This window comes from Oncorhynchus mykiss, chromosome 7 (assembly GCF_013265735.2).
Source record: "Oncorhynchus mykiss isolate Arlee chromosome 7, USDA_OmykA_1.1, whole genome shotgun sequence".
NCBI lineage: Eukaryota > Metazoa > Chordata > Actinopteri > Salmoniformes > Salmonidae > Oncorhynchus > Oncorhynchus mykiss.
The window spans coordinates 56,997,827-57,009,928 of record NC_048571.1 but is presented as its reverse complement, the minus strand read 5'-3'; the positions used below and the strand labels follow the sequence as shown (position 1 = coordinate 57,009,928).

General features: G+C 44.6%; 1 protein-coding gene across 5 annotated transcripts in view; it reads left to right on the top strand.

The window, feature by feature from the left end:
• LOC110528035 (calmodulin-binding transcription activator 1) overlaps positions 1-12,102 on the top strand; it is a 135,946-nt gene that overhangs the window by 7,348 nt on the left and 116,496 nt on the right. For all 5 annotated transcript variants that reach the window (XM_036983596.1, XM_036983594.1, XM_036983595.1 and 2 more), the window contains exons 2-3: positions 1,963-2,058; positions 6,356-6,459. In XM_036983596.1, the coding sequence (XP_036839491.1) occupies positions 1,963-2,058; positions 6,356-6,459 (200 nt within the window). The remainder of the gene's footprint in view (positions 1-1,962; positions 2,059-6,355; positions 6,460-12,102) is intronic.

The window sequence follows — 12,102 nt, the reverse complement described above, 5'->3', positions numbered from 1 at the left end:
ACCTGGTAGCTGTACCCCCTGTATATAGCCTTGTTATTGTTAGTTTATTTTGCTACTTTTTAGTTTATTTTTACTTTAGTTTATTAAGTCAATTTTTTCTTAACTCTATTTCTTGAACTGCATTGTTGGTTAAAGCCTTGTAGGTAAGCATTTCACGGTAAGGTTCTATTTGGCGCATATGGCAAACACAATTTGATTCTTTGATTTGAAGGGATATCTACATACTTTTGTATATATATCTAATGTATTAGAAATACATAAAAACACAATGTTGAAGTAAAGACCCCTGACAACTAATATCAACACTTATATTTCGTTTTGGAGAAATAATTTGCCTGCTGTAAGTTTAAGATATGTTGTCTTGTGATTCTGGTACCAAAAACCCACATATCTTTCAGATATTTTCTAATTCCTCTCACTTATGAGGAGGAAAAATTTCTAAAAGTTCACAGAAGTAACAAATAGTGGTAGACCTACCAATTAGTTAGTTTGTTTCTGAATTCTTAAGTGGTTAACTGAACATATCTACTTTAGTGTACTCTACTGCACTTTGCTCTACTGTGCTGTACTGTGATGTCCAAACTCTATGATTGTTTCAGATTTGGCCTGGTCTGGACCAACCAAATGTGGTCTTATTTAGGGACAGAGCTCACTACAATAATAACCAGTCTGTAGAATAACACCCAATAATAGACAAAAGAAGGATATTACATATTTCTACCTTTTGTGTACTTATTCAGGATACATCAATTAGAAGCCTAATTGTAGGACAGGCAGACAGACAAACACACAGACACAACACACACACATAGAAGGGGACAAACGTAAATGCAGACAGACACACTCACAAACATACGTAGCATACATAGCTTCAGGCTTTATGGAGGCCGTGGGTTGAGAGTCCCGTTGCGTAGAGAAACTCCAGCAGATCAGAGAGGAGGAGCCCACAGGCACATAAACATGGAGTACCACCACCTCGCTACACACACACACACACACACACACACACACACACACACACACACACACACACAGGCTTATCCTTGGATGCCTGACAGCCACTAGCGATGTCTTGTAGCTCTACTATCTGACTTATGTAAAGCGAGGATGCTACTGCAGTATACACTGGGTGTACACAACATTGGGAAAACGTTCCTAATATTGAGTTGCACCTCCCCTTTAACCCTCAGAATAGCCTCAATTTGTCAGGCATGGAGTACAAGGTGTTGAAAGTGTTCCACAGAGATGCTGGCCCAAGTTGACTCCAATGCTTCCTACAGTTGTGTCAAGTTGGCTGGATGTCCTTTGGGTGGTGGACCATTCTTGATACACACGGGAAACTGTTGAGTGTGAAAAACCCAGCAGCATTGCAGTTCTTTACACACTCAAACTGTTGCGCCTGGCACCTACTACCATACCCAGTTCAAAGGCACCTTCAATCTTTTGTCTTGCCCATTCACACTCTGAATGGCACACATACACAATCCATGTCTCAATTCTCCCCTTCATCTACACTGATTGAAATGGATTTAACAGGTGACATCAATAATGGATTATAGCTTTCACCTGGATTCACCTGGTCAGTCTATGTCATGGAAAGAGCAGGTTCCTAATGTTTTGTACACTCAGTGTAGATCAAGCTATAGATTAGAATATGGCTGCTCTTACTGTTTGAATGGAAGATTGGATGTCACTGACTCGACCATAATATGACCACTTCTTACTGTAGTAAGTCTGTATCATAGCAACAGTGACCAGGGAAACAGGGAAATTAAGAGATGAAAACAAAGCAGAAGTAGAAGTTGTTGAAGCCAATGGTCACGCCTCTAGTATGGATGGAGTTTGTAATAATAGGAATATTCTGCCCAATTTCTTATTCTTTCTTCTCTTCTCTACTCTCGATCCCATCTCTCTCTCTCTCCCTCCCTCTCTCTTTTTCTCTCTCTCCCTCTCTCTCTGTAGGGTTGAAAAGGATAAGGAATCCAGAGCGGATGATTAGAATTGCCGTGGGATACACAGGACATGCCCCTCCCAAGAGTGATGACACAGACACCAACGGTAAGGCAAACACACTCAAACATCGCATCACAGGACCCAACAGACGTGTGCTGCTTTTTGTAGGACGAGGTGACTGTGTGTTGAAAAGCCTTCTGGCTAAACAAGGTGGCAGCCGAGGCCTTATTCTCATCAGCTCTGTTACGAACCTCTTGTGGACAGATATACTGTACATAAACGTAACTGGTACTGTAGAATCTGTCACTATCCTATGGGATGCATGAGCTAACAAGCAGCATTAGTTCTGGGTCTTGGGTTTTCGTCACTCCCAGATCCTAATCATGCATCTGACCAAATTATCAGAGATTTTAGTTCTGGGTTAACTGAGATTACTCTGTTACAGATAATACACACATGCACACACTCACACACACGCACATTAACAAGCACACACACACACACACACACACACACACACACACACACACACACACACACACACACACACACACACACACACACACACACACACACACACACACACACACACACACACACACACACACACACACACACACACTCTAAAGTGAGTCTCATTCTCATTCAGCTCTGTTACAGATCATGTTTATTCATGCGTGCCGACGCAGAGCAGTGTGTGTGTGCGCACTCACACACACACAGAGCTTATTTTAGGAGCAGAAGCTCATTGTCATGCCTAATCAATGCACAGAGCACTATCTATCCATACGGCATGGATCAGTGTTACTGGTGCTGGGAGAAACAGACCGTGGCTGGTTAAGAAAGAGCTGGCTTTAACTGAGATGTATGAGAGAGAGACAGGGCGATCAAAGTTTTTTTTTTGTGTGTTTCTAGTTCTTGTTCTAGTTTGGTGTGTGAGTGTATGTCTATTTGTGTGTCTGCATGTTTGTGAGAGAGAGAGAGAGAGAGAGAGAGAGAGAGAGAGAGAGAGAGAGAGAGAGAGAGAGAGAGAGAGAGAGAGAGAGAGAGAGAGAGAGAGAGAGAGAGAGAGAGAGAGAGAGAGAGAGAGAGAGAGAGAGAGAGTGTGGCTGAGTGTGTGTACGGGGTGAGGGCCGGGAATATCTGTAGTGTTAAGGGGAGCTATAAAGGTGATGAGTGCTTTGATTGGTTATTGATCCTCGAACAGGACAACCATCCTAGTGTGTGTTTGAGAGGAGGCCCAGAAACCTTTTTTTCTGTGGGGAGGTTATTGATTTGTACTGTGTGTTTGTACTCTCCTTGTCTGCTCTCCTGATCTGTCCTGAGATACAACAGGGACAGGAGAGGACAGAGACAGGAGAGGACAGAGACAGGAGAGGACAGAGACAGGAGAGGACAGAGACAGGAGAGGACAGAGTGACAGAGACAGGAGAGGACAGAGTGACAGAGACAGGAGAGGAGAGGACAGAGTGACAGATGCAGGAGAGGACAGAGTGACAGATGCAGGAGAGGACAGAGCGACAGATGCAGGAGAGGACAGAGCGACAGAGACAGGAGAGGACAGAGCGACAGAGACAGGAGAGGACAGAGCGACAGAGACAGGAGAGGACAGAGCGACAGAGACAGGAGAGGACAGAGCGACAGAAACAGGAGAGGACATAGCGACAGAGACAGGAGAGGACAGAGTGACAGAGACAGGAGAGGACAGAGCGACAGAGACAGGAGAGGACAGAGCGCCAGAGACAGGAAAGGACAGAGCGCCAGAGACAGGAGAGGACAGAGCGACAGAGACAGGAGAGGACAGGGTGACAGGGTGACAATAACAGGAGGACAGAGCGACAGAGACAGGAGAGGACAGAGCGACAGAGACAGGAGAGGACAGAGCGACAGAGACAGGAGAGGACAGAGCGCCAGAGACAGGAAAGGACAGAGCGCCAGAGACAGGAGAGGACAGAGCGACAGAGACAGGAGAGGACAGGGTGACAGGGTAACAATAACAGGAGGACAGAGCGACAGAGACAGGAGAGGACAGAGTGACAGAGACAGGAGAGGACAGAGAGACAGGAGAGGACAGAGTGACAATAACAGGAGAGGACAGGGTGACAATAACAGGAGAGGACAGAGACAGGAGAGGACAGAGCAACAGAGACAGGAGAGGACAGAGCGACAGAGACAGGAGAGGACAGAGAGACAATGATAGGAGAGGATAGAGAAACAATGACAGGAGAGGACAGAGAGACAGAGACAGGAGAAGACAGAGCGACAGAGACAGGAGAGGACAGAGAGACAGGAGAGGACAGAGAGACAATGACAGGAGAGGACAGAGAGAGAGAGACAGGAGAGGACAGAGAGACAGGAGAGGTCAGAGAGACAATGACAGGAGAGGACAGAGAGACAGAGACATAGACACCCCAGAGCCTAGGGAAGGGGAGAGGACAGCGAGACAGAGACAGGAGAGGACAAAGAGACCAGAGAGACAGAGACAGGAGAGGACAGAGAGACAGAGACACACCAGAACCCAGGGACATGAGAGTACAGAGACAGGAGAGGACAAAGACACCTGATAGGACAGAGACAGGAGAGGACAGAGAGACAGACAGGGACAGGAGAGACAGAGAGACAGACACTGACAGAGAGACAGACAGGGACAGGAGAGACAGAGAGAGAGAGGTCAGGGACAGATGGAGCGGGGGAGGGACTGGGGGGGAAAGAGGAATGGTGAGGGACAGGGGGAGCAGAAAGGGAGGCTAAGGTTGTTGGTTTGAGAATCAGAGGGGAAGGCTTGGGCATGGAGGATGAGTGATTCATTTTCTTGAATTGTTTTGTTGACTGATCGATCATACCAACAATTCCTCACATCCCAGCATTCTCTCTGTTGTGGCATCCCAGCTGAGGATGACTTGAGGAAAGGTTTATCAGCAGAATCATGAATTAGCATGCACACCCATCCCTCTATCCCTCCTCATCCCCCCTTCTTCTTAATCTCCTCTCTCCCTGTCTTTTCCTTCCTTCCCCATTTCTCTGCCTCTTTTTGCACGCACATCTACCCCAAACTCTTCTCCTCCTCTCCCTCCTTCCCTCTCTCCCCTATATCTCCCCCTTTCTCTTCTTCCTTCCCCTCTATCTCCCTCTATCTAGTTTCCGTGCAATGAGCCTTTCTTTCACATTCATTTTATTTAGAAAAGGGGGAAATATGACATTTCTCCTCAGTACTGGGAGAAATATTTCTATTTATTTACTCTTACAATAAGTGCCATGGGAGTGCCATGGGATCTTTAGTGACCACAGAGAGTCAGGACACCGTGGAACGTCCCATCCAAAAGACAGCACCCTACACAGGGCAATGTCCCCAATCACTGCCCTGGGATACTTTTTTGACCAGAGAAAAGAGTGCCTCCTACTGGTCCTCTAACACCACTTCCAGCGGCATCTGGTCTCCCATCCAGGGACTGACCAGGACCAACCCTGCTTAGAGACAAGCCAGCAGTGGGAGGGATGAGGGTGGTATGCTGCTGTAAGAGTTGCATTTGAGAGTTCTTTACTCTGGAAAGTTTTATAATTAACTGACAGCCTCACAGGGGTATTGGGTTTTTTCAGTAATACATGTGGAAATGACAGTTTTGGAAGGTAAAATATGAATCAACTAATGGATGGGGAATGTGCAGTGTGCTGGACGTTCATTTGTAGCATATTTGATTCTTATATAGGTACCTGTAAAGATGCTGTTCAGATGGAAGTGTGTTGCCATGGGAATTTGTTGGTGGTAGGATCGTTCTGGAAAGTCCCAAGGGAGATATAAACTTAGGTGGTCCACACGCACACAACCACGCACATGAGATGTATGAGTGTGTGTGCTTGCATGCATATGGTGGGTGTGTTTGATCGCCGGTTTCATGTGGGTTTTCTAGTGCATTTCAAAGGCAGGGCCCTGATGAGAACTCCTCTGATCAGTGGTCGGAACATCGGGGACACTGGGCGGGATATGTGTGTGTGTGTGGAGGAGAGGATTTAAACACTGATTGGCATTCATAGCAGTGAGTCCGGAGTGCTGCTAAATAAGAAATTAGGCTTTACCTAAGCCAGCGCCATTCAGCTGTTTGAAATTCTGTCTTCTCAGGGCTTCTATTAATAAATGCATAATTGATTAGGGTGAGCATACGTGCCTGAACACACTCTCACTGTCTCTATCACTATCTATCTATACCCCCCCCCCCCCCCCTCTCTCTCTCTCACACACATACACACGTTGTGTCAGCGTGTGTGCATGAGCATGTTCAGGAGTCTCACGTCTCCTGGGGTAAACAAAGGTCCTTCACTCAAACTCAGTCAATAACCCGTCTGTCTGTCTGTCTCTCTGTCTGTCTCTCTGTCTGTCTCTCTGTCTGTCTCTCTGTCTCTCTAGGTGAGCCTGGCCAGTTGAAGATCTACCTACCTAAGAAGCTGTTGGAGTGTTTGCCCAAATGTTCCTCTCTGCCCAAGGAGCGCCACCGCTGGAACACCAATGAGGTGAGAGAGCACTTAGGAGGACCCAATCATAGGTTGCGCCTTGTCCACGGACATGGATGGATTAGGGCCTCTGTGTAGCAGTGTTTTAGTGTGGTGACCTCTAGCCTCTTCCATAGGTCAGCATCTTCCTTTACTATTCCAGTGGATGGGTTTCCACATGTGTAGTTCTGAAGAAAACTATTGTGCTGGGCCAACTTGGTTTGGTTTGCTATTATTTCTGTTTTGATTGTGGATAGAGACTGAGGCGTGTGTGTTATTGATTTAGGAAAGTGGTTCCCAAACTTTTTATAGTCCGGTACCCCTTCAAACATTTAACCTCCAGCTGCGTACCCCCTCTAGCACCAGGGTCAGCACACTCTCAAACGTTGATTTTTACCATCATTATAAGCCTGCCACACACACTACACAATACATTTATTAAACGTTAGAATGAGTGTGAGTTTTTGTCACAACCCGGCTCGTGGGGAAGTGACAAAGAGCTCATATAGGACCAGGGCACAAATAATAATATTATAATAATCAATCATTTTGCTCTTTATTTAGCCATCTTACGTATAAAACCTTATTTGTTCATGGAAAATTGTGAATATCTCACCGCAGGTTAATGAGAAGGGTGTGCTGGAAAGGATGCACATAAGTCTGCAATGTTTGGCCTTGAGTGGTACAGTGGTCTAAGACACTGCATCTCAGTACGAGACGCATCATTGCAGTACCTGGTTTGAATCCAGGCTGCATCACATCTGGCCTTGATTGGGAGTCCCATAGGGCGGCGCACAATTGGCCCAGTGTCGTCCAGGTTAGGCTGTCATTGTAAATAAGAATGTGTTCTTATCTGACTTGCCTAGTTACATTTTAAAAAGTTGGGTTGTATCAGAGAGAGTCTTAACATTGTGATTTGCCAAAGCAGGATACTCTGAGCGTAGCCCAATCCAAAAATATGGCACTGGCTTCTGAGTAAATTCAATTTTCACAGAACCGCTTGTTGCAATTTCAATGAGGCTCTCTTGTTCAGATATTGGTAAGTGGACTGAAGGCAGGGCATGAAAGGGATAACGAATCCAGTTGTTTGTGTTATGTGTTTCGGGAAAGTACCTGCGTAATTGAGCACCTAACTCACTCAGGTGTTTCGCAATATCACATTTGACATTGTCCGTAAGCTTGAGTTCATTTGCACACAAAGAATCATACAATGATGGAAAGATATGTGTGTTGTCCTTGTTAATGCAGACAGAGAAGAGCTACAACTTCTTAATCATAGCCTCAATTTTGTTCCGAAACTTTGACTATAGTTGTGGAGAGTCCCTGTAATCCTAGATTCAGATCATTCAGGTGAGAAAAAACATCACCCAGATAGGCCAGTCCTGTGAGAAACTCGTCATCATGCAAGCGGTCAGACAAGTGAAAATGGTCAGTAAAGAAAACTTTAAGCTCGTCTCTCAATAAAAAAAACATGTCAATACTTTGCCAATGATAACCAGCGCACTTCTTTCTGTATGTTGTAAAAGTGTTACATGGTCGCTGGCCATATCATTGCATAATGCAGAAAATACACAAGAGTTCAGGGGCCTTGCTTTAACAAAGTTAACCATTTTCACTGTAGTGTCCAAAATGTCTTTCAAGCTGTCAGGCATTCCCTTGGCAGCAAGAGCCTCTTGCTGGATGCTGCAGTGTACCCAAGTGGCTTCGGGAGCAACTGCTTGCACACACGTTGCCACTCTACTATGTCTCCCTGTCATGGCTTTTGCGCCATCAGTACAGATATCAACACATCTTGACCACCAAAGTCCATTTGATGTCACAAAGCTGTCCAGTACTTTAAAAATATCCTATCCTGTTGTCCTGGTTTCCAGTGGTTTGCAGAAGAGGATGTCTTCTTTAATTGACCCCCCATAAACGTAATACCAGGAGCTGTGCATGTTGACTCATCCAATTGTAACACATCCAGTTCACTAGCTTGTATGCGAAGCAGTAATTGCTTCAAAACATCTCCTGCCATGTCACTGATGCGTCGTGAAACAGTGTTGTTTGATGAGGGCATTGTCTGTATAGTTTTTTTGTGTCCTTTTCCTCCAACATATTCCCAGCCATATCCGCGGCAGCAGGAAGAATTAAGTCCTCCACAATAGTCCTTGCCCTAGCCACTCGGTAGCTCACCATATAAGACGCTTCTAGCCCATTCTTATTGATGGTATCTGTTGCTTTTATATGTCTTACTACTCAAACATTTTCTTAATTCTCGATCAAAAAACTCCTGTGGCTTATTTTTAAATTTGCCATGTTTTGTTTCTAAATGTCTGCACAAGAGTGAAGGTTTCATCGAGTTGTGAGATAGTACTTTTGCACATACAGTTGAAGTCGGAAGTTTACATACACTTAGGTTGGAGTCATTAAAACTTGTTTTTCAACCACTCCACAAAGTTCTTGTTAACAAACTATAGTTTTGGCAAGTCGGTTAGGGCATTTACTTTGAAGTAATTTCTCCAACAATTGTTTACAGACAGATTATTTCACTTGTAATTCACTGTATAACAATTCCAGTGGGTCAGAAGTTTACATACACTAAGTTGACTGTGTCTTTAAACCGCTTGGAAAATTCCAGACAATTATGAGTCTGGTTCATCCTTGGGAACAATTTCCGAATGCCTGAAGGTACCACGTTCATCTGTACAAACAATAGTAAGCAAGTATAAACACCATTGGACTATGCAGCCGTCATACCGCTCAGGGAGGAGACGCGTTCTGTCTCCTAGAGCTGAACGTACTTTGGTGCAAAAAGTGCAAATCAATCCCAGAACAACAGCAAAGGACCTTGTGAAGATGCTGGAGGAAATAGGTACAAAAGGATCTATATCCACAGTAAAACGAGTCCTATATCGACATAACCTGATGACATAACCGCTCAGCAAGGAAGAAGCCACTGATCCAAAACCGCCAAAGAAAAGCCAGACTATGGTTTGCAACTGCACATGGGGACAAAGATCGTACTTTTTGGAGAAATGTCCTCTGGTCTGATAATGACCATCGTTGTGTTTGGAGGAAAAAGGGGAAGGCTTGCAAGCCGAAGAACACCATCCCAACCATGAAGCACAGGGGTGGTAGCATCATATTGTGGGGATGCTTTGCTGCAGGAGGGACTGGTGCACTTCACAAAATAGATGGCATCATAAGGAGGGGAAATTATGTGGATATATTGAAGCAACATCTCAAGACATCAGTCAGGAAGTTAAAGCTTGGTCGCAAATGGGTCTTCCAAATGGACAATAACCCCAAGCATACTTCCAAAGTTGTGGCAAAATGGCTTAAGGACAACAAAGTCAAGGTATTGGAGTGGCCATCACAAAGCCCTGACCTCAATCCCATAGAAAATTGGTGGGCAGAACTGAAAAAGCGTGTGTGAGCAAGGAGGCCTACAAACCTGACTCAGTTACACCAGCATTGTCAGGAGGAATGGGCCAAAATTCACCCAACTTATTGTGGGAAGCTTGTGGTAGGCTACCTGAAAGGTTTGACCCAAGTTAAACTATTTAAAGGCAATGCTACCAAATACTAATTGAGTGTATGTAAACTTCTGACCCACTGGAAATGTGATGAAAGAAATAAAAGCTGAAATAAATCATTCTCTCTACTATTATTCTGACATTTCACATTCTTATAATAAAGTGGTGGTCCTAACTGACCTAAAACAGGACATTTTTACTAGGTTTAAATGTCAGGAATTGTGAAAAACTGAGTTTAAATGTATTTGGCTAAGGTGTATGTAAACTTCCGACTTCAACTGTATAGCACACTTTGGCTGAGGAAAGGCACTCCTCCCAATATAAGTGAACCCCAAATCAATGTAGTTCTCATCATATTTACGCCTCTTCGATGGTCCAACGTCCCGGTCTGTTGTTCATTGCTTTCCCAGGTAAAGGGGCAGTAGCTCTTCGGCTGCATCAGATTCACAACTGTCAGTGTCTGTGCTAGCTCTGCTAACAACAAATGTAGAATTACTGATGCTAGCATTGGGTGTGCTCGTGGAAGCAGAACAACTTGTGTCGACAGTTGAAGGTGTAGTATTGCTGGTAGTAGCAGTACTACCAGTAGAGTTGGTATGTGTCTCTATGGACACAGGCCTTACTAAATGGACTGTTTGAAAATGTGAAGAAAATTGTCAAAAGAAGATCTATATATTTTTTGATGTGGATCACATTTTTATGTGGCGTACCCCCGACGGCATTGCGTGTACCCCAGTACCCCAGTTTGGGAATACCTGATCTAGGAGATGTACATTCATTACTATGTGATGTAAAGCTTATTTGGTTTGTGGTTTCTCCTCTGAGGCAATTCATTACATTTTTCATGCGATCTGTCTCAGTGAAGGACAAACAGCATATCTGCAGCCTACAGAACAGAGCACTCACTGGGATCAAGTGTGTGTGTCTGTCTGTGTGCCTGCATGTGTGTATGTGGTTCCCGAATTGAGAGCAGTTTGTGATCTTTCAGTGCTGAGATCGTTGTGTAAGAAACGCAGAGTCGAGAGTATGCGTGAAGACAGACCCTCTCCTCTCTCATTGTCTCTTTCTCCTTCTGTGTGTGTTTGATGATGGAGTGAAGGCTCAGTTCAGGGGAAGGTTGGGTGTCCCTGGGAGGATTCCTTCAAAGCTCATCTGTTTCATCAGAGGCCTAAAGTTTCCTGAATACGTTCTGTCACCCCTTTGTCCTTTATAGGCATACTCCTGTTTCTGTGTTTGGGGGAGAGAGAGACATGGAGAGAGAATGTGTGTTTATGTATGTGTTTGTGATTGTGTATGTCATTTAAGTGATAATGCCTGAGAAGCCGGTGTTTGGAGGATATATTGGCACAGGTATTGTTCGTCTCAGGCCGGCAAACCGTGCCAATATATCTTCCTGTAATAACAGAACTGTGAGTCGGGAAGCAGGTGCAGGTAAAATGTTTCATAAAACAACAAAACCAGTAACGAGACAATTCCATAAGGCTACACCCGGTAAACAAGAACAATACCAACTGGTGAGAAAACATAAGGGAGTGACATAAAAGGGGAGGAAATAATGAAGGTAATGAAGTCCAGGTGTGAATCATAATGATGAACATGTTTGCGTGATGATGAGTGCCAGGTGTGTGCAATGATGAATCCCAGGACATGTGGTCAGTACGCCGGAGAGGAGGAGCAGGAGAAGATGTGACACTTCCAAACACCGGCTTCGAGGGCATTATCACTTTTCTACAATGGGCTACCAACATATTCAGACATATTTTCATTAAAAACGCTGCCTGCCTTTCTCTCTCGCCCCGACTCCCGACCCCTACACGTTCATTACTATGGAACAGTTCAAGATTAAGTTGAATATTGAAGCAATGTTGCAAATGTCGAAGAAGAGACAGACAGCAAGGTTCATACCACGGATACACAATATATTGGTGAACATATTAGAATCACCCGATATTAGCTAAAAATGCCGGTGTCTAGTTTAACACCAATGTGCAAAACCGATGTCAACGCTGAAGTGTATACCTATATAACATAGGTACATGTCATAATGACGCCACGTAATATTTTGCACTACACGTGCAACACAGCATTCATATCCTAGCCCACAATGTCTGGTGTGTGGATCGAGCAGTCAACAAGTCGAGCAGTC